Source organism: Microcebus murinus, chromosome 15, assembly GCF_040939455.1.
Source record: "Microcebus murinus isolate Inina chromosome 15, M.murinus_Inina_mat1.0, whole genome shotgun sequence".
NCBI lineage: Eukaryota > Metazoa > Chordata > Mammalia > Primates > Cheirogaleidae > Microcebus > Microcebus murinus.
Window position 1 is genome coordinate 31,341,824 of NC_134118.1, and position 24,405 is coordinate 31,366,228.

At 36.1% G+C, this 24,405-nt stretch overlaps 1 protein-coding gene across 18 annotated transcripts in view; it reads right to left on the reverse strand.

Moving 5' to 3' along the window:
• The window catches only part of RAPGEF2 (Rap guanine nucleotide exchange factor 2), a 241,484-nt gene that overhangs the window by 71,831 nt on the left and 145,248 nt on the right, over positions 1-24,405 (reverse strand). For 3 of the 18 annotated variants that reach the window (XM_012735620.3, XM_076010558.1, XM_012735616.3), the window contains exon 1: positions 17,737-18,645. The exons of 12 other annotated variants lie outside the window; for them this stretch is intronic. In XM_012735620.3, coding sequence (XP_012591074.1) covers positions 17,737-17,796 — 60 coding nt within the window. In that variant the 5' untranslated portion in view covers positions 17,797-18,645. 3 more of the 18 variants (XM_012735617.3, XM_012735619.3, XM_012735618.3) reach the window with 3 other exon arrangements.

The following is a 24,405-nucleotide window of genomic DNA, read 5'->3' on the forward strand; positions in this document are numbered from 1 at the left end:
AGGCAGGCACACACCACACTGGGGTAAGAGGTAGTAATTAACCACATCCTTAATGTTTCTAACCTGACGCCTTCCCAGGGTGGCTAGAGTCATAGGGTCCCTTAGAAAAAAATTCTTGAGATGTTCAATTTCACAATTCCTGAAGGATTCCTTGGGGTTATGTGTGCAAGAAGAAGCTTATATAAAGCTTTGCCTTCCAAGTCAATGCTCAGGCAGGAAAATACTTGGCCTGCATGAGAGCATATTTGGTTGACAGGGTTAGTACATTACTGTGTTACTATGTTACAAGAAGGCAGGTGCCTTTCTCAGTGGATTTGGGGAAAACAGCTCTGAAAGAACAATTGTTATTCTACTGGGGATGCAATGGGCAGTAAGAGGAGCCAATGAAGCCAGATTTCAGAGCTTTTATGACACTTTACAGTAAAGAAACTTTAGCCTGAAGTTGGTCACTTTTCTTAAACTGAAATACAGATAATTTCACCAAGAAAGAGTCTAAAAGCAAATACGCTACACATAGCAGATAAGAATTTCAGTGCTGACACCTCTTTTGGCACAGATTCTAAGTTTTTACTGCATGCAAATTTGGGGAGGGGGGCGGAGAATGAACTCATGGCTTAAGAATCTGGCAACTGCTTGAATTTCACTGTAAAGAAGCATCATTAAGAAGCTAGGAATCTGAGTCACTTAATATCAGGCTTCAGCTAAATTCTTAAATGGTTACATAACACCACTAATTTTTAAGAACAAGAAAGGGTTTTTAAAAATGTCATGGCTTTAGGAATTTCTCTTTATCTTTTTCATACTATAAAAATGTTTTATCCGATCCTTCCATATATATATTTATGTAACTTAGTTGCTTTCTTCTTGAAGAATAAAAGATCTCCACATCTTCAGATGGATGCCCATTATTAACCTGACTCTCTAAGACATGCCTTTCATTACTCTAAGACAATGCTTCATGTTTGCAACATAAGGTAAAATAAGAGAAATTTTATTGTGATAATTAAAATATCTATAAAATCCCAGTGGATTCACACACTATCAAATAACTAAATTAAAAAATTAAAAACCATGCCACGGTTTTAAATCCTAAATGCTTCCTGCCATGCAGATAACATATTTGAACGAATAACAAAAGTTTGCACTCAAGCTTTGACATTTTGACATGTAGTAGATGTAACTTAAATTTTGGAAAATGACTAAAGAACATATACTGGAAAATTAATTTTAAAAATCTTTAAACTTCCTACATGAATAGTCTCCCAATACTGGCTGTCGTAAAATTAGAAAAAAATAAGTTCCATGTTTATTATTAACAAAAGGCAGCCTTTTGTGAGAACAAGTGTCACAAACAACTAACATTAATTTCTTAAGCCTTAAGAGCTGCTTTTCCCAGTATTTTGAAAGGGATGAGAAGAACCGGATAAAAGGAGATATTATCATAACTTCATATAAACACTGTTTTTAGAGCAATAAGAAAGCAAATAACTATGTCCCTCTTACATGCTTAGCATTAAATTATCTTTCACAAAGCAAATGGCATTTTTTTTTTTTTTACCGATAAAAGCAGTATGTACAGTTAAGAGATATACAACTCCCACATTCTGGCCTTTATATTTTTCTCCTTAAAAGAAAGCAGCATTTATAAGCCCCATAATGACTATTTTAAATCCCCTGGATCACATTACAACAGGAAAACACTGTATACCATAACATATAATGGCATATTTAAATATGACCCAAAATTCCATGCTTCCATAATCTATATTAAGTTGTAAGCAAATAAAGACATTTCTACCTTGATCATTTCTCTAAGCAAAGGTTAACTAGAAAGGCCAGCATTAGGAAGAAATAGAATACATACCATGGTATAGTCTCTTTCGTTAGAAAAGGCAAGAAAAACAGATTTAGATTAAGACTTGGTGTATAAAAGCTGAAAGCATAGAATTTGTATCCACATAATGAACTGATGTCTCCTCTAAAAGACGTCAGATTGCTGTTCAGCTAAACTATCTAAAAATACCTCCTTGCAAACACACACACGAAATGACTACAAAGACAGGTCTTACTAAGCAGCTCTACTTGCACAAAATCACTTAATAAGTGGGGAAAATTTTTGAAGTACTTAGGGAAAAAATAATGTGAATTTTTCATATCAACTATGATCTTTTATGAGCTATTTTGCAAACCACTACCCATTCGTAAAAAGTAGTTAATGAAGGACCTTAAAGCAAATTATAATTGATCTAAGATATCCAACAGAGAATTATGGTTTATGAACTTAAAATCAGATACAGAAAAATAAATCTCCAAATCACCATCAACATTCCATTTAAAAAAAAGAAAAAAGAAAAATTTTCAACTGGAAAAGCAGGGGTCAAATTCACGGATGCCACTGTGTGTCAGACCACATACCAAATACATAACCCCTACAAAATCTGTGAATTATGCATCATTAACAGCACTTGACAGCCCAGGAAAAATGGTTCCGAACATTTGAGCAATCTGCTTAGGGGCGATGCTGCTATGAAGACGACCTGGGATTCCAACCCACAAGTGCATGGGCTTAGAGCTGTGGTCCCCATTCCCCAGGGCCACAGACTGGTACTGGTCCGTAGCCTGTGAGGGATAGGGCCGCAGAGCTCCACCCCACCCGAAATACAGATGAGGCAAAGCTTCATCTGTATTTGCAGCTAGCTGTTCCCCATTGCTTGCATCACTGCATAAGCTCCACCTTCCGTCAGATCAGCAGCAGCATTAGATTCTCACAGGAGCACAAACCCTACTGCAAACTGCGCATGCGAGGGATCTAGGTTGCGCGCTCCTTATGAGAATCCAGTGGCTGATGACCTGAGGTGGAGCTGAGGCGGTGATGCTAGTGCTGGGGAGCGGCTGCAAAGACAGATTATCATTAGCAGAGAGGTTTGACTGCACAGTAAATGTAATGTGCTTGAATCATCCCGGAATTACCCTTTCTCCCCTCCCCCATCCATGTAAAAATTGTCTTCCATGAAACCCATCCCCAGTGCCAAAAAAGTTGGGGACTGCTGGTCTACAGCACTATAACATTGATCACTGGCATTAGCATAGGGCTTTACAGTCTGCAAAAAGATTCTGAAAACATGAACTCTTTTTATATTTTCATTATTTAAACCTCAAGTTTTCATCTCCAAAATGAGAATACCACTTTGCTCCTACTACTACTGCTTGATGATTAAAGAAAATCATATATCTATATATATATGTATATATATACAAAACACTAAGTAAAATAATATTAATTATTACTGTGACTATTAATAATTTTTAAAACAATGTTGTGAGGTAGACCAGTACTATCATCACCACCTCCATTTTGAAGTGAGAAACAAGAAACTTCAAGAAGTTAAATGCTTTGTCTAACTATTACACAGCTAGTCAACATCAGAACCAGGACACAAAGCTTAGGTCCCTGTAATAAAAGTATTTTACTGTTTTATTGCAACACAAAAAATCTAGTTGGAATAGTCCCTTCCTGTTTACTATGTGGAAAGGTCCACAGCTGAAAAACTTCAGAAGAGTTTGCTTTAAATATGCCTATTGGCATGTTGGAAAACGATATGCAACGAGCACTGTTAAGAAGTTCTGCTACACCATGACGTTTCAATTATGCATCCAGTTTTGCTCCCAGTTTGCTCTCAGGCTCCAAGTAATATTTCAAAGCCACTCATTAACTTTAGTATAAATCAATCGAAGGCAATATCTTTGTCTATAGTAGCCTGCGTGACACTGAAAGGAGGGAACAATGCAGGGAAAGGAAGTAATATATACAGGTGTGGCTAACAAAGCCAGCATTTGGGACCATACTCCTTGAAGACTGTGCTCTTATCCTCCTACCCCAATGCCCCACCCATCATCAGCTACCTGTAGTCTCTTCAGAGATCTGAGACTGAGCTCGGGGCCACAAGTATTGCCCAGAAAGGAATGTTTCTTAATACAAGGACCATAGTCATTGGATTTCAGGTCACTTTGTGGTAGCTACATTAAAATATATTTTAACACAGCTTTTAAGATGTATGATTACATTCACGGTCAAAATTGTAATAAAAATGGACCTAATTATTATTTATTTATCTATAATTCACATGACTAAGACAATGTTGCTAAGTCTGTGTGGTTGAGAAAACTCCTTCATCTGGCTAGATGCTAAACTTAGCTCCCTATAAATTATTTATCTAACTGGAAACAAATTAAGAGAGCAATCATAACACCCAAACAGTAAGTCAAAACAGGATTCTTTTCTAAATTCAAGTCTAAAACAGGATAATGTGAAATACCTCTGGAGAAGTAAAGATGGGAAATCTCAGATAAGCATGGTGACCTTCTCCTAAAAGGTTAAATTAACTTGAGAAAACTTGCATGGGACAAGTTTAAAAAGTAGTTCTTCAAAACAAAATTGTATTCTTGCAGTCTGGCCAAGACTGAAGGGGAATAAAATACACTGCTTTTATTTCCATCAAGATCAAGGTAAGGTTACTTTACATTTTATGATAGGGATGGTAGTAGTAACTACATGGCACACATGAAATCCCTTTGAAACTCATACCAAAGAAAATCAACTCTAAAACGCAGAGGGAGGAATATCTGTTCTCAAACTTCCTGATGAGAGTTATAATTCACAGGACACAGAGAAAACAAAAGGAATTATCCATCCTTGCAACTGTGTACTAAGAGCAAAGTTTATACAACAGATATTTCATGCAGCTCCCCAAAATAGATCTATATGTGCACATATCTGTATGTATTTGCAAGTACAAGAAAAGACTGTCGATGGCTCCACCATGTTATTAGCTCTGTGGGGAAAGTTACTTGACCGCTTTATGCCTTTGTTTCTTTATATGTAAGGGGAGAGCACACTTACATTGTTGTGATGAAATGACATGATAAATGAAGAGTTTAAAACGTTGCCTAGAACATGGGGAGCCTTCCATTTTAGCTAATGGTATTACTACTATTGCTTTTTTTACTCTAAAAGTGAATTTGTAAATAGGAGGTTGCTTGCTGAGTATGTAACTATAGGGAGAAAAAGGCAAATCAACTCAAGGACATATCATCTAGGCAAAGGAAAACATCTATGCATGTCTCTGACCCACTTGTACGGCAGATTTATCTTTCTTTACCTGCTGGGTAATGGATAAACAATTCCTACAAAAACAAAAGATCTGTACTTATTATAGTCTGTGCATTACTCTAAGCACTTTATAGGTTTTACCTCATTTAATCTTTATACAACCCTACTATCACCATTTTACAAATGAAGACTGTGTGTAAAAGGGTCACACAGCGAGAGTCACACCACAAGTGAGTGGTGAAGCCAGTTTATAAATCCGAGTTTCTAGTTCTGGAGCCCTCCTCTGACCACTATGCCACAGCTCTTACTTATCCCTTCCCTTTGCATAAATTTCCTCACAAAGGTTACAACTGGTCAGATTACAATTTTCATAATCACATGCACAAACTATTTCCTAATAGGAGAAGTTTCACTTTCTAAGTGAGATTCTCCCTTCCCATGCATTGCTAAATTCTCCATCCATGGAGATTCCCATCCATTGCTAAATTCTGAGAGTTCCTGTGGAACCCTACGTAGTTATTTCAACATATTTCAGTGTTCACGTTCCTTAGAGGTAGGAATGATAGTAGCATCATATAAATGATAAGAGTAGAGTATTTAAATCAACATGGGAGCAAGTCATCTTCAACCCCATTTCATCTTGGGCTTCTTTGAACCCTGTACTCTGGCTCTTCTGAATGACTCTGATGTGTTGTTTGAAATCTCCAAACTCCATCTGCCTGCAATGCCCTCATTCCCCATGTTCGTCCACATCCACCTGCTGGGCCCCAGCTGCCCCTGCACAGTCCTCAATTAACCCCCACACATAAACATATGTCAGCAGGTCTCTCACTACTACTATTCTGTGAGCAACACTAAGATCAGGCCAAGTCTTACTCACAATCCAATAACCAAGACAAGTGAATCCTGACATAGAATTTTCCTTGACCAGTGAATCTCTGATAAGGAAATTGTCAAGGCTAATAGTATATCTAGTTCCACAACTATCTGCACACTACTATTACCATACTATACAAATGCTGTTACATTAAACACAATTATATTAGTGGCTAATACCACATTTCATGGATTCTGAGATTTTATTTCATTTTAATATCTTTGAAATCAGGATCCATCTTACAAGCAATGAAAAGAAAATACTGAGTCATTTAAAGGTGAATCAATCAATGGTGTCTTAGATTTCATGAAAAATGATATTTTCATTAAAATACATACAATCAAATTTTTAAGGAAAATAATGCCAAATAATACTTGACCCTTGCATTTGCTCACATAATATAGTTAGAAGTGAGTCAACTATGTCCAGATCAAGGGGTGGTTTGACTCAACTTGTCACTCAATAAGACCTCATGAACATAATACCACTGTGGTGCTGTGGCCATACCACACAATTTTATTCAATTATATTTGACTGTTAATGGTTAATTATTACTTGTATCCATAGAATGAGACCAAAACTCCTTGACATTACATTCAAAGGCTTTTGCAGTCTGACCCTTTCTCAGCAACCCTACTTTCTCCAGTTGCCCCCCATCTCAGCCAAATTGATCCACTCTTTGCTCCTTAATTGCACATGAACATTTTTGATTCAATGCTTGTTCTGTTTTCTTCCTTTTGTCTTGCAAAAATTCCTCCCATTTCCTTTTTTCTTCACATCTTGCTTATGTACTGCCCTTATTTGTGGTATAGTTTGAGTCTTATTTCCTCCTTTGTGGACTACTCAGATGAGAAGTGACATTCCTTCCTGTGCATTCCTATGTATTTTTTGTCCATAATGTTCACCCAGCATTTAAATATATGCTACTCCAACCAGATGCAAAATTTTCAACCCATGTTTTTAAACTTCTTTTATAGAACTCTGAAAAAACCCCACAAGGAAACATTCAAAATATGTTGTTTCATTATTTAATATCTCTCCTCACAAAGCAAATATGCAATGTATATAATTTCAAAATGAACAAAACAAAATGGAACTTCTCAGACGGAAAAAGAACAGTAATGTAAATAATGTTTTGTAGTGTTTCTTATCTCCACGTATGGTTCATTTTTTACAATGATATCAGAATGCTGCTTCACTAGCCAATGGGTGTTCTTTTTTTTTTTTTTGAGACACAGTTTCACTTTGTTGCCCAGGCTAGAGTGAGTGCCATGGCGTCAGCCTAGCTCACAGCAACCTCAAACTCCTGGGCTCAAGCAATCCTGCTGCCTCAGCCTTCCAAGTAGCTGGGACTACAGGCATGCACCACCATGCCTGGCTCATTTTTTCTATATATATTAGTTGGCCAATTAATTTCTTTCTATTTATAGTAGACGGGGTCTCGCTCCTGTTCAGGCTGGTTTCGAACTCCTGACCTCGAGCAATCCACCTGCCTCAGCCTCCCAGAGTGCTAGGATTATAGGCATGAGCCACCACGCCTGGCCGAATGGGTGTTGCTACGTAAAAATGTACTTCTTTTTACTTATGTGTTTTGAAAGTCAATATAAATTTACTTCTTATCTGATTAGCCACACATTTAATAAGTACTCAATGTTAATGTTAACATTTCATTTAGCTAACACTGAAGACACTTTTATTAAGTATCATTTATCCTCTTCTTTTGAAAGATATAGCTACATAGCCTTGCTCTGAGAAAAAAAAACTAAAAGACATTTAAAGTTATCCATGTTTTTTTCTATAGCAAAATGAACTTTTCATATCAGTACTGATGACTTTTGTGAGGTTTGTCACTAAACAGACACGCTTTCTGATGTATATCAGGTTGTTAATTTTTTTTTTGGGGGGGGGATAAAGAAAAAGGATAATGACAAGTAAAGAAATCTGGAAATACCCCCAACTAAACTGAACACATTAGAAGATTTTAATGATAAAATGGTTCATAATATGCAGTGGAAAGGGAGAAGGAAAGGAATGTTGTCACATGTGTCTATATTTTCTTTAGCTAAGCAATTTGCAATTTCACTTCTCTTTCTTTTGACACTTTAATGTTGACTTCCCATCTTAAAATTTTACATTAATTTCAAGAAAAAACACAATGGTATGAATATAGTGAGCTTTATTAGAATTATGCTTCATTCTTTCCCATATTTAGGGTGGAATTCTAACACTAAATGAAGTTCTTAAGTAAATGACTTTCCCCCTAAATTTAGTATGTGAAATATACAAATTATATGTTATACATTAATATATAATATATGCCAAACTTTAAAACTACAAAGGAGAAAAAGCAGCTCAGGAATAGACACTTTGTAATGGTTATAATGTTTCTCTTCAATTAGTTGTCTTTAAATGGATTTTCTACATATATTTTGGGGGTGAAATCTAGAACAAATACCATTACCAGATTTTTATACAATAGTATAATATATTGCTTCTTGGCCTTTTAGCTAAGATCAAGTACAGTACAATAGTATAATATAAAAACATTTATATAATAAAAGGATTTGTACCAAACTGTTAACAATGGTTTTATCTGGCTGGTGAAACTGCTTCTTTTTCTGTTCTTCTCTTCATGTTTCCTATCCTTTATTCCTTTTCTTCAATAAACACACAGCTATGTATTTTTTAATTAAAAATTATGCATAATACTAATAACAGACATGCCACAGATCAAACTGCTACCTAAATAACCATAACAAATGAAAACAAGCAGTGAAAATTAATTTAGCTACTCAAAGGATATCTCTTCCAAATAAAATAGTTTTAAATTACTTTATATTTAGGTAAATGTTATCCCTAAGGTAGAATGATTTTGACATTTAATTGTTTCCATAAATGATATTAATTTCAACAATAAGTAGGATGCCTTAGCCTTATATATTCATATTTTAACTTGCCATATAAAATGAACAAAAGTATACTTTTAAGAAAACAAATTAAGTGTAAAATCCTTTTTTGTTCTTGTTGTTTTTTGTTTTGGTTTTTTTTTGAGACACAGTCTTGCTCTGTTGCCCAGACTAGAGTGCCATGGCATCAGCCTAGCTCACAGCAACCTCAAGCTGCTGGGCTCAAATGATCTTCCTGTCTCAGCCTCAGAGTAGCTGGGACTACACATGGGTGCCACCATGTCCAGCTGATGTTTTCTATTTTTAGTTGCCCAGCTAATTTTTTGCCTACATTTTAGTAGAGATGAGGTCTTGTTCTTGCTCACCTGGGCCTCCCGGAGTGCTAGGATTACAGGTGTGAGCCACGAAGCCAGCAGAAAATGCTGATTCAATCCTTTACATTTTCAATCACTGGAAACCTGGGGTGTAACTTCTGCTGACCTCCTCCCTTCCCCCACCAACCCAGCTAGAGGCCCCGTGACTACAGAATCGTGACTACAGAATCGTTGAAAATCTTTATTGACAAGGAACTCAAAGCAATCTTCTTTTTCATTATATTAAAGGCGCTATAGGCTGGGTGCAGTGGATGATACCTGTAACTCTAGCAATTTAAGAGGCTTAGGTGGGATGATGGCTTGAGGCAAGGAGTTCGAGACCAGCCTGGGCAACATAGTGAGAGCCCATCTCTACAAAAAATTAGCCAGGGCGTGGTGGCTTGTGCCTGTAGTCCCAGCTACTCAGGACGGTGAGGCAGGAGGATCACTTGAGCCTACGTTGCAATGAGCTATGAGGACACCACTGCACTCTAGCTCAGGCAACAGAGCAAGGCCCTATTCCTCCCCACCTCCCAAAGATAAAAAGAAAAAGGAAAAAAAGGTACTATAATATGTTTAATAGTCCTTCTCAGTTTATAATACCCATAAAAACTATATGCCACAATACTTCTACTTAACTCCAAATATTTCTTAATTACAGAGAAAATAGTCAAAAAGAGTGCTTCCACTTACAGTAAAATACTTCAAAGAGTACAAACGTCTGATTTACCCAGTATTTGTTTTTTCTAGGAAAAGAGAGGGAATCAAAAGAGTAAAACTCTCACAGCTTTTTTACAGTCATGTTTCAATGTGTTCCTTTATCATAAAAGGTGTGATGTTCTGTTCTGGTACTTTAGTAAAATACGTGAAATGTTGGCCTACTGAAAATACCCATAATAAGGTATGCCTCCATTGTAATTCGTATTTCTAAGATCTCTAATATATAGTAAGAAAATAAAGCATATGTCATAAGAGATAGGGCATATAGTCCTAAAAACTCAACTGTTACTAGTACACTAAGCAGAATTTTAAATTCTAGCTTTTTTTACATATCTAAATTAGAAATGAGATTATAGATTAATCATATTTACACAGACACACCTATGCATGAAATAAGTACATATATATATATAATAGATACATAGAGGGAGAAGGGAAAGGGGGTATATTTCATTTAATAATCAAATCACATCAATATTATAAACCAATAATGTATTTCCCTAGAGTTTGTTGAAGAAGAATATGACCTTAATAATCCTAAGGGAATTTTTCAAGCTGTCTGATGAAGAGGATGTGGTATATTGATATAGAATGAAGATTTTTGAAGCAGGTGGGGAATATTTATATAGTGACTTAAGAGTACAAAAGAAACATAGGTAGGGGATGACTGATAAGTTATGCAGATAGGACACATGTCATAGATTGTATAATTAAATAAGATTAATTACTATATCACACACACATATGATATGTACATATGTGACAGAGAGAGAGAGAATGCAATATACCTACATACAAGGTTTACGTTAGAGGTTTAATTAATAAGAAATGTCAGAGAGTAACAACCTACTAGTTCTTTGTGTCATGGATGTTTCTGTACCAGTAAGAAAGACAGTGGTGGGGACTACGAGTTTGAGAGGACTACCTTTGTGATATGGTATGTTGCTTTTGTGAGCGTGTCCTGTTATATCATGCCTTTGTGTGCTTTAGAGCAGCAAAGGTATATTTACATTCTCTTAAATATTATTGTACTAGCTTCTTAAACTATGTTCCAAAAATTAGCCAATATTTTATTTAGTCCATTCTGTATAACACCTAACACAATACTGATAGCACTGGCATTTTAATACTGTCAGTGGAAATAGTCACAAGCATGTGTCATGTCTCCAGAAAGAGCTTAGAACAAGTAAATTAACAGAGACCATGAGAACACATATACAAACTTTCATTTAAATCACACACATGTTAAAACCATAGATTCTAGAGTAAAGAAAAAATAAATAAATAAAATAAAAAATAAATCACACACATGTATGTGTATATTTTTATACATATGCACTCACATGATTATATCCCTATTTTTATTTTTAAAATCTTCAAAAAGAGAAGCTCATAACCAAACCATAATCCAAAACAGAAATGATAGGTAATCTGATCTAAATAGAAAAGGCTTTAAAAAGTTTATAAAGATTGCCACAAACATGACAGTAACAAGTTATTCTTTTTTTTTAACCAGGATACAAAGAAAGCTTTAAAAAGTATTTCATTAAGCATTTAGATTAACTATGAAAATAATTTTTACATGATTATTGTTAAGCACAGGAAAATAAAGAAAACTGAAGCATCACTCTGGAGGAATTCTTAGCAGATTATGTTAATAAAATATTTAAGAATGTGGTCAAGCCTAAAATCAAAGAGGTGGAATAAAGAAATGTAAGGTTGTATTTAAGGGAGTATACCTATAATATCAACTGGATAGAGCATTTATTTTGGCACAAATTAAATATTAGTATTTCAAATATAAAATATGATATCTACAATGAGAAAGAAACTATGATTAGTGATCTTCCTATTGTTAAATAGTTAAAGGAAAAGAAATAATTGAATTTCTAATGATACAGTTTGAGCATTCTCCTTTTTTCCTAAAGTTGATCATTCTCTTTTTCACTAACCTAAATTGATTTTATTTTCAGGTATTTTTTTAAAATGGATCACTACTAAACAATATTTAAAAGCAAGGATATAAAGTATACTTCTTTTGACTAAAAACAATGATCTTACTTTAATATGTCCTACGATGGTATTGAAGAAAGCTCTATCTTACACATATAAGCAGCGCATGCTATGCCTTAGCAAGTTTCTAAATACCTTTCTTCACTTCTAACAAGGGTAAAAAGATCTACTATTTGTTGCCAGGGTTTCCTGGCCCAAATCCAAGGCAAGATGACCTTGTCCTTGAATAAAACAATAGGATATTGCTTCCTCTCAGGCCTCTCTGTTAACAAGCACAGTGGAAAACCTCCCCAAGAGATAAGTTTATTTCATCTCAGGAAATATATCTGTCATAATGGACAAAATAAACATCAGATAATGAAGAGGTAGAGTCTCACCCCAAAAGAGGCATAACCGGGCATCTATAATTAGTCCTGGGTTGTTGTTGTTTTCAGCATTGCTAAGGAAAATGCATCAATCAAATTATACTAAAGACACACTCTCCCCAATGTTTCCAGACAAGGTCAAACTGTCATGGTAGGATAAAAGTACGGTTTTAAAAACTGAGTTTTCTTAAAGCTGTTCTAGTTAAGAGATAGTAGAGGGAAGTGAAGGAGGCGGCTACCCCTCTTGGCTGGATCTTCAAATTATAGTCATTAGTCAGGTATCCTAATATCCTCTACTCCAACACCTGTATTGACCTACTTCTCTCTAACACAATCCACTCCAGTAGTGACGATTTCATTGTTTTTCTTCATAAGCTTCTGTGTCCTCATATTCTTCTACATCTTCCTGCCTTGGGCCCTCATGTGTTATTCTTCCAGCCTAGAAATGCATTCTCTATACCGCTGATAAACTGATAAACAGTTTTAAATTCCAACCATATCCTTAACACATGGTACACAGGAGGAGGAGAATTCACCCAAGATATGATCTGTCATCTAACGGTAAAGACCAAACCAATTTATAAGCGCCAATTAGAAGAATCAATAAAATTACACATTACATATTAAGTGCTACCGAATCACTATTCAGAGACAGCAGAGATAAATATAAGGAACAAGTCAAAGTCAAACCAAGAGCCCTGCAAGCTGAGAAACAGGAAAAGAAAATGAGCCTGATGTGTTTATAATCACACCAGATTGTCAAAAAGGAAAAAAAAAAAGCACAGTTCTCATGTTTATAAGGGAAAGAATGTATATTATAGAGGACCTTAAGTAAACAACAGGAAATTAGACAATGGCATTAAGTTACATTACATCCTTCTTGGTTAAGGTGCTTAAGAAATTATGAAAATGATAGTTATGGCTACAAATGAGTCAATGCAGTACAGAACGGACTTAAGAAAGGTGATCATGAATTAAAGCTGGGCTCCAAGACACATCCAGGGTGCCCTAGGGCAGACACAGTAGAGATGAAATAGCAAAGCCCAGTGCTTCCTGTGGAACATAGTGGTCACAGTCTGGCAGTTAGAGACTACAACGGGAATAGACAGAGGAAGTTGGGGCATGAAGTTTATGCTTTTTTGGTTTTGATTTTTTTTTTAAGATGATGTCTTGCTCTGTTGCCCAGGCTAGAGTGCTGTGGAGTCATCACAGCTCATTGCAACCTCAAACTCCTGAGCTGAAATAATTCTCTCATCTTGGCCTCCCAAAGTACTGGGATTACAGGTGTGAGCCACTGTGTCCAGCCAACCTTTAAAGAGTCGAGCAGCAAAAAGGAAAATGTGCACGATGGTAGAGCCAAACACAGAAAAGTAGGAAGAGGATCTATTCCTGATTATCCCAACTCAAGTCTCAAGATAACTTAAAATGGACAGATGCATTATTGACTGAGCCAAGCAATGGAAAGTTCTATAAAATATTGGGTCATGATACTGTTGCTCTTTTATATTGATAGTGCTTGGAATGTTACACATCCCAGGAAAAAGAGTAAAGGGGGCAAAAAGCAAGCACTTTTTTTCAAGTTGTGTACTCCACTAGCTAACACCAGCTCTCATAATAGTTACACACCTAAGGTTGACTAAATTTGACCACATAAGGGGAGGTAGCATCATTTTGTGGGTAAAGCAATGGCTATGAACTCACAAATGGAGGATCCAGTCATGGCTCTACCATTTACTAGTATATGTCCCTGGAAAGAATATTTTAAAATTCCAGTCCTGTTATCTCTAAAAAGGTGATAATATATGTTTCCTGAGAGGTTGGTTCTACAATTAAGTCAGACATATACTAATAATATAGTATATGACATACATTAAATGCTCAGTAAATTATAGCTGTTGCCATTTATTCCCTACATTTAGGAAATAAAGATCCAGGCACTTTCTTATGTATACCACTATTTTTATTATTACTTAATTATGATTCGAGGTATGATTTATTATAAGTATAGCATATTACATAAATCGATTTCTATAAAAATGTAAAAACAGAAAACAGGTTATCAACTAAAAAGTATCAAATTCATTTACTCTAAAAATTTACAAAAGTTTCAAAGTTATCCTATATAGCAGACTTTCCAAAGGCATCTGAGCTGGACAAAATGTAGAGAGAGAGAGATTCCATGGTAAAAAAAAAAAAAAATAGTTGGTAAATTGAGTAGTGAGACTTTTAATACTATCCCAACATTTTCTCCAACTTATCAAGCCTACAAAACTTTTTTCATCTAACATCTATTCACAGTCTTTACAACTGATGGTCCATAGTAGTCTTTTGAAAAATGCAGTCTCATAATACATTTCTAAAATGTTAATAATCTCCTCTTATTTAAAAAAAAAACCCAAGATTTTTATATTTTTATGTTCACAAAAATAAAAAGATTCCTCTGAAGACTAAATAAAAAGCCAACATGACTATAAAAATACAGCCCAGTGCCGGGTGCATTTCTGGTGACCCACAGGTATTCATTTTAGTGTTACGCTATCAACTGACCATACAGAATAGGGATGGAAGGAGGTATGATAAATACATTAAATTTATGGGGCTTTTAAGGGGCTAAATGACAATTAATCCAATGATTCAATTAAATGAGAAATCCAACAGTTTTTTTTTTTTTTTCTTTGAGACAGAGTCTCACTTTGTTGCCCAGGCTACAACAGTGAGTGAGTGCCGTGGCGTCAGTCTAGCTCACAGCAACCTCAAACTCCTGGGCTCAAGCAATCCTCCTGCCTCAGTCTCCCGAGTAGCTGGGACTACAGGAATGTGCCACAATGCCCGGCTAATTTTTTCTATATATATTAGTTGGCCAATTAATTTCTTTCTATTTATAGTAGAAAGGTCTCGCTCTTGCTCAGGCTGGTTTTGAACTCCTGACCTCAAGCGATCCGCTCGCCTCGGCTTCCAAGAGTGCTAGAATTACAGGCGTAAGCCACCTCGCCCGGCCCCGCAATCCAATAGTTTTTATTGTACATCTATTATGTGTCAGCAACTGACATAAGCCCTGAGATAGATAACGAATAAAGAATAAAAAATAAAATTGGGGGGGGGGGAGGAAAGAATAAAAGCCTCTAAAAGATCTGAAAGATTCTGACAAACTAAGATAACTGAGTTTACTACTTATACCCAACTGTAGCTTAAAAAAAAAAAATGGCCTCCACAATGTAATATTTTTGTTTTTCTGTAGTCAAAGAAGCAAAGGTACTTAAAAAGCCAAAAACTTTACGAAGAAGCAGAAATAGAAGTCTTTGTGAATTTAATAAATTTTACTCATTTGAAAATAGTACTGACACTATTCTCATAAAGCCTCATAGGTGGAGGCTTTATGTAAAGTAAGTTCTCACTTTTGTCCAAAAATTGTTTTACTGAGTCACCTGTTTGTTATGTGTGAGTCAGAATAATTATTCTCTTATTCGACTCCTTGCACATAATTATAAATTTAAAGATCTGATTATTAAACAGCAAAGTCTAGATAACCAAAGGATTAGTCAACAAGTATACAGAGACTGTGATATCATAAGCTTCCAACTCTGCTGCATATGATATTCTGAGATGGCAAATTCTGGTATTTTAATTTCTAACAAAGTATCATGAGAAATACCACTTGTGTTTTCCAGAAATTACTTGATCCTAAGTTATTTTACAGCCAGTGTTACTGCTGTCGTAGTATTACACTAAATTTTAGTAAAATATAAAGCACTTGTCAAGAAACAGATACGCTTACAGAGTAACATACCCGGCACTCAGTTTATGTACCATTTGGTGTTATTTGTCCCAACTGGTCTTATTTTCACAAATCTAGTAATATGTTTTCTTCTCCCTACAAGTAAATAGTTTTAATAGTTTTCTTTGTTCAATAAATTTATATTATTATTAATTTAGATACTCCTATCCCTCTGTTATAAGGATATATGAAAAAGGTAAATAAAGGGCCTGTGGTTTAAATTTTATCTCTAAGCTTCCTTAAGTACAGTTTAACTAATAACTCTTATTTTACCTGGAGAAATCATGACTAGAGGAGCTTAATTTCAAGGCCTGTTAATAAAAACTACAATGGAACTTCTCTATAACTACCTTTCCTATTAGTGAAATTAAATATGAGGTGGGTCTTCTTTTGGATCTGATCCAAAGAGACTTAATTCGTGAAGTACCACAAGGACCTCATAAGAGGGGTCTGGGCTCTAAGCACAGTGTCACGACACGCTTCCGACACAGCTATTGCCTTAAAATGTCCCCTTTCATTCATAAGGTGAGATAATTCCTTAACAGTCATTTCATCTAAGAAAATCTCAGATTTAGTTGACAATTTTGTTCACAAAGAAGAACAAAACCAAATTATACTCATGAACCTAAGCATCTAAATATTCTAAATTCATGGCCTGCTATTTATAAATTTACAAAGCCTCAGCGACTTATGCCCATTTTTAAAGTTCAACATCTCATCTTTTTTAGAATACATAAAGGACAATTCCTATACACTAATGAAATAAGCTGCTAGATGCTAACATGTAGAAGTAGACATTTTAAAAACACACCACTATATAAGCTGGCTATATCTATGCACATTCATTTTGCATATTTAAAATATTTGTATGTGTGCACATATATCAATCATGTGAATTAGTGTGACAGCAGAAAACTCCCGACATGGTGATATAGAAGTAGCACTGTGAGAACTCACATTCCTGAGACGGGAGGCTCTGACTTGGTGTGAGGCATAGAAAAGTGTTTCTCAGAAACAGCAGTAGCTGCCTGTGGGATTTCAGCATGACAAACGCATAGCTGACTCATGGGATCAATTATAAAGAAGCAATCATTTTTTTCATGGCACTAAAAAATATTCTGTGTTTTCATCGCTGATTAGTACATATTAAGAAGTCAAAGGAGTTCCACTGATTGTTTTATTACCCAATTGATAGCCAAACCTCTCCCTCCACTCAAACCCACATGTGATTACCTCACTATAGATTCCCGTTCTCAATAACCTTTCTTGTGATCTCTCATTACATTCAACTACAAAAACATTTTTTGAAAACTATTCAAATGTTAAGTTAAAGCTGAATTCTCAAGCTTTAGTTTCTGATTATAAAAATCAGCTGCCCGATATTTCTCAGTGTTAGTGATTTTGCTTTAAAAGATTGGCTGGTCTCGTTTAAAATCTTTTTTAATTACAACAAAAGTGGACGAACAAGCCAGTTGTAATTTACCCTCCCCTCCTCCGAGAACACTATTATACCCTCTAAAAATCGGTTTTCCCTGAAGAGAAAGAGCAACAATTCCCATTTTAAAGCAGTTCTCTATGACGTGCTGTCAAAGCACAAGCAGCGTTTGCAATACTTACTGAGAGCTTCTCCTGCTGGCCCATAACTCCATGGTTAGCTGGGATTGCTAGTGGTTTCATAATGAAGAAACATATGCTGAACTGAATTTACACATCATGTACCAATCTCTCACGATGGCAAGTCACCCTCTACAGTATTAAATTAAAAGAAAAAGGGGAGAAAAAAAAAAAAAGAGGGAGGAGGGAAAACCAAGCTGCAGCTTAAAGTGTCACTACTGGTGAGCTTAAAAAACCCTTCACACTTGTAGACCAGAAAAGGAATCCGAACAACGGTGTCCATCTCCATTTTTATAACACTGAAACTCTAACCATCTCAGGCTATGACAAGACCGAGAAAACCTCATGCAGCTCTCAGTCTTCCAAGGAAACAAGATCATTTCTGAGATTGAAGAACAAGAGGCAAAAGAAAAGGAGGAAAAAAAAAAAAGAAAAAAGCTAAAATGGCTGACTGCACACAGACTCCCCTCTAAAAGGCTTAATACAGATTTATATTAGTCAGGGTGGTTTAAGAACCAGGCGTTAGCATTCAGCCAAGCATTGGTAACACCCTTGTTTCATTTGCAATCACACATACAGACCCCTCCAACCAAGAGAAAAAGAAAGAGAAAGAAAGAAGAAAAAAAAAAAAATCAGGGCAGAGCGTGTGAATCGGGACCTCCTCCCTAGCTGCTAATGATGCTGACAGAGTGGTGACCAGTGATCTCTGTCCCACTCCACTAACCAAGTTTGCACAATTAATCTTAGCAGCATGACACTGATGGACATTTAATTTAATGATGTCTGTCCCTCACACTCAACACAAGCATGCCTGCTAGCAAGAGAGTCACTAACAGAAACACAGCACATGCACACACACAATCTCAAGAATCATGAGTCTGAATGCAATACACCAATATAATTACATTATTGTGCTTACTTTGGAGGACCATGGCTGCAGGCAGTTGGCATAGCAACGCACAAGGAAAGCCATTTCCTGGGTAGAGAGAAAGCTTCCTTTTCTAAATAAAAAATTCCTCTTAGGAAACAAACGGCATTGCTGCTTCCTGCAGAAAGCAAGACACTGTAGTCTGTCTCTTAACCTGCAAGGCTCACACTCAATGCAGTTCTAGTGATGTAAGTGGATTTCTCTCTCACCCTCCCTCTCCCTATATACACTGAAATATTCAGCTCAAATGGTACACACATTCCTTAAGGCTCGCCCCCTCCTCTACTTAACCATTTCAGTCATTAAGGTAGCAATGGACAAATCAGATAAAGTAACAAGCTCTTGCCTGTATTATATCAGCGGCTGTAGGTTAAGCAAGTCTCAGAGGGATGGAATCCATTGATTGCTGACTCCAAATAATATCACTGAAGACAGGGTGGGAAAACGGAGCAAGGACTTACTTGAACAGCTTTGAACTAAAATATGATTTTTCACCAAGGTGAAGATAAAGGAATCTAAGTGACCTCTACCCCACCCTTAGATATTACTGTGCTACAGTAAATAAATATCTATCAAAAATTTATAAAATGCACACTTGATAAGCTTTGTAAAAATTTAGAAGATGTGATTTTCACCAACACCCATACGCACACATACACACACACACACACACACACACACACAGATGCACATACTGCCTTGCAAATAAGGTAAAAATAAACCCAACCAGGTCTTGATTTTTTTTTTTAAATCAACCAAACTTCTAAAGGTAGAGAGTTGAAATTAAATGAGGATACATTATTCTACCATAAACTCTTTATTTCCAAGGTATGTAGGTTATTTGAAAGACTGCATTATAGTGAAGAAAGGATGTTTCAACTCTGAAACACTGGTCAGTTTCTCACAATCAGATCTATAAATGGTACACATACTAGAAAACAGATATTATAGAAAATCTGGCATTTTTAATAAGTGACTTTGGAATTGTCAATACTTGCTAACCTGGGTTCTTTGACTCTGCCTAAGACTGTGCCTAATCTATTCTCTTTCCTTCTTTCTCTTCATATCTAAAAGCTGACCATTCCCTCCCCGTCACTATTTTGGCTCCTTTTCCCTACACACTCCAAACCCTTTCTTAAACTTCTTATATTATCCATTATCTTTGTTCTGCCACATATATTTCACCTCCCTCCCACAGCCAGAGGTCCTCCCTACCAACTTTTAAATGTGCAGGTCTCTCCCATCTCAAAAACAAAACGAAAATATTCCCTCGACCCTATATTTTCCTATAGCTACAGTCTAATCTCTTCTCCCACTTCACAATCAAATCTCTCAAAAACCTGTTTTGGCTTTCACCATTTCCTCATCCCGTACACTACCCAAATGAAAAACCACAGCGATCTTGTTACACAACCTATACATTTAGTTTTCCTTAACACTTTCCTTAACACATGGTCCTTTCTCCATTACCAATGCACACAACATCCATTTATTAAATTCTAATTTTTCTCAAATTTAGATTTCTCTTAATCTCTGATGCTATCATCCCAATCATTAATTTTTGCCTTGAGAACTGCAAAAGTTTCCTTAATAAACTGTCTGGATTCAATTTTAATCCCATTCACCCCACTCATTTACCACACTACTTCCTGAGATCTTTAAAAGCTAAAGTCTGATCATCTTACCCTCATCCACTGACCCCCTTTTACACATTAAAACTCTTCCATAGCTTCCTGCTGCAAGATTATGATAGGGTTTTGGTCTTTATGCCAGGAGCACAGGGAAGCCATGGAACCTGCAAGATTTATACACTTTCCAGACTTACACCATGCTCATGCTCACTCTCTGCACTGCAAATTGCTTAGGCTGCTCTTGCTTCCTTGATGGGCAAAAGGCCCTTGCATAGTTATTTCCTCTGCCTGAAACTTCTTACCTCTGTTTCTTGATGGACTGCCCCCCACTCCCAAAAGTATATTGGTGAAATGCCCTCACTTCTCTTCCCTTAAGCACTTATTTATTAAAGTTGTGATTTTACATTTAGTCATGAAATTACTTAAGCAGCCGGGGTCCTGCTTCCCCCACCACACTCTAATCTCCACGGTGGCTGTGCCATGTCTGTCTGTGTGCGCTGCTGTACTTGCAGCACCTGGCGTGGTGCACGCTGTAGGCACTCACATTTTTGTTGAACGAATGAACTCTCCACTCACTGGGAATGGACACTGGCAAAACGATATCTGATCTTCCAGACTAGTTCCTGTCGAAATTTCAAATACTTTTCTATAACAGACATAATCAATGATTTAAAAGTAACTGTCTCCAAAAGGTAGAAGCAACAAAAGTGTTTGGCAACAGATGAATACACAAACATAATATAGCATATACATATAATGGGACATTATTCAGCCTTAAAAAGGAATAAAATCCATTGCACGCTACAGCATAAATACACCTTGAAGATAACAAGCTAAGTAAAATAAGCCAATCACTGAAGGACAACTACTATATGATATTCTACTTTTTTAGATGTTAGAGTAGTCAAATTCTTGTAGACAGAAAGTTAGAATGTTGGTTGCCAGGTACTGGGGGAAGGACGGGTTGGGGACTTATTGCTTAATAGCTTCAATTTGAGAAGATGAAAAAAAGTTCTGGAAATGGATGGAGATATTGGTAGAAAAACAATAGGAATACAGCTAATGCCATTGAATTGTACACTTAAAAATGGTAAGCTCTAATGTTATGCATAGTTTTATTACAATAAAAAAAGTAAATGGCAACTCAAGGACTAAATAACCAAGTTCTACATCTTCCACCCAGCCCACATCCCACACGTCCATGTGCCAAAAAATTCTTCTCCAAGTCAAATTATTCTCATGCTGATGGTGTCTGACCTTAGATGTGAAGGTTTCCCATTGCTTGCCTCTCTCTGGAAAAGTGTGTCACTTGTCTCAAGAAGGAAACTAACCTAATCGGGGAACCTGACAGATGAGGTAAGAAAATCACACATCCTCAGGCAGTGATGTTTTTCTGTGCTGAGCTGGTGTGATCTCTCTCACAGCCTGGCTCTATGCCTACAACCTACACAGCTTCGTATCTTAAAGCTCATGACTGTAATACGAAAATTTTATAATCCACACTATCTCGTACGTTGAAACACAATTATGCCAGGTTATAATATGCCAAACACTGCTTAAGAAATAAAATACAAACACAAGACTTAGGAGAATCACATATTATAAATTTTCCACAAACAAGAATAAATCACACTTATCCTGATGTAGCCCTATTTGGGTTATATTTACCCTATTCCTTAACCATCTAGACTAGCAAGTAGCATTAAGTAGATTCAGCTAAGAAAAAGGACCACATCACGACTTTATGCCCTGTGTCAAGAACATCCAGTGACTTCTAAATTATTACCAACAATGCTCCAAAAGATGGAAATTACATAGTTCAGGAAACTATGTAATGTAAAGGCTTTCCGTACTGAATTTAATTGTATTCATTTATATTTTGTATTCATTTATATTTTTCCACCTAAAGTATTCACTTTCTAGTTGCCATGAAATTGAGAAAAATGGTTTGTGATTAATCATATTTAGAACTTATAGAATGTTTATCCATAGATCCTAACAACTCTAGGTTTCTAATACCATTCACTTCATTCAATTGTTACGTATTGATTTCTTTCCTCTTCCCTTTACCCCAGAGGAAAAATAATAGAGGTCAGGAAGAACTTACAAGGTATGGCAGGAAGAAGTTATTCTTTGATACCAGGAAACAAGAAATTTTACAAATTTGATTTTTAATGTTTTGTTTTTCCCCAAAGAAATGACATTTAAAATGCTATTTCCTATATGAATACACCATGCCAATTAAGAACTAAGTCCCTGCAAAATAAAGCATGGTAGGTATGGTGAGAAGTTTTACTTCTCTTTTCCTAAACCCAGTACATCCCCCATTAGAACTATACTTTCTTCTAAAAAGAAAAGTTGATTATCTCTTACACCTTAACTCAAACCTTCATTTCTACATCATTTGTTTCATTCTTGGTTATACCTTAGAGGCACACCCCACCCAAAGCAGTCCTACAGAAAATCTGGGCTAGAATTTTATTTCTCCACTTTGACCAAATGAAATGGTACTTCAGCTTCATTATTAAAAATAATTTAATAACACAAAATATGGAAGAAACCAAGGCAATGGCTGACATATAGTAAATGCTGAATAAACATCTGTGTTGGATTTTAAAAGAGGCTTTAGAAAAACTAAGAATCTGTTGTTTGAGCTAATGTCCAGTATCAAAAAAAAAAAAAAAATCATCTAGATACACTTCAGAGATATGCTACAAAGAAATCTTTAGGCTATTTCTCTCTTGAATAAAAAAGTTTCTGACAGCAAACTGTTTAGGTTGTCTCTGACTTGTAATTAGAAAATTAGGCTGAGTGCAGTGGCTCATGCCTATAATCCTAGCACTTTTGGGAGGCTGAAGCAGAAGGATTGCTTGAGGCTTGGAATTTGAGACCAGGCTGAGCAATAGTGACCCTATCTCTACAAAAAAGTAAAAAATTAGCTGGGCATGGTGGCGCATGCCTGTAGTCCCAGCTACTCCACAGAGGCTGAGGCAGGAAGATCACTTGAGCCCAGGAGTTTCAGGTTGCAGTGAGCTATGGTGATGCCACTGCACTCTGGCCCAGGCAACAGAAACCTGTCTCCAACAGAGTAAGACCCTGTCTGTCTCTCAAAAAGAAAGAAAGAAAAGAAAGAAAAGAAAAGAAAAGAAAAGAAAAAGGAGAAGGAGAAGGAAGGCAGGAAAGAGAAAGAAAGAAAGAAAGAAAGAAAGAAAGAAAGAAAGAAAGAAAGAAAGAAAGAAAGAAAGAAAGAAAGAAAGAAAGAAAGAAAGAAAGAAAGAAAGAAAGAAAGAGAAGAAGGAAGGAAGGAAGGAAGGAAGGAAGGAAGGAAGGAAGGAAGGAAGGAAGGAAGGAAGGAAGGAAGGAAGGAAGGAAGGAAGGAAGGAAGGAAGGAAGGAAGGAAGGAAGGAAGGAAAGAAGGAAAGAAGGAAAGAAAGAGAAAGGAAAAGAAAGGAAAAGAAAGGAAAAGAAAAGAAAAGAGAAAATCAATGTAGCAACTATCCATAATAAATATACTTAATATTCATACAAAACATATTAGCAGAGAAAAATTGCAAGATGACATGACATAGAGGCATGCAGAAAAACCAATGAAATAAAGAAGCCTGTAAGTCGGTGGGAAATTCCAACCTGGGGCTTTGAAAAATACGCTTGTTTGAAAAATGGGCAGGCATTAATAGCAGATTTAACAAAGCTGCTTACTTCATTTCTTAGAACTTATTTTTTAAAAAGGCCAGACTTCTTCATCTTAGAATGCTCAAGGTTTCAGAGGTGAAGTCACTGAATACTCGTTGCAAATCATTTTAATGATTTTTCTAGAGACAAGAGCTTCAAATAGGGCTTCCTACTGTAATGTTTCACAAAGCAACACTCAAATGTAAAGGATTAGTATCTGTAGTACTAATTGGGCAGGTAATATATTTCTTGGTGATTAATATGTTTGCATGAGCACAATGAATTGTTAATAACCCCCAATTCTTTTGCTTTTATTTAACAAAAACACATGAAATATTGTATCACAAACTAGACTACAAGTTAGCTGAGGTCTGAAACTATAAAACATTTTATTTATCTGGTAATGGCAACAATAGATTGTTTTATTCCCCAGTATTTGCC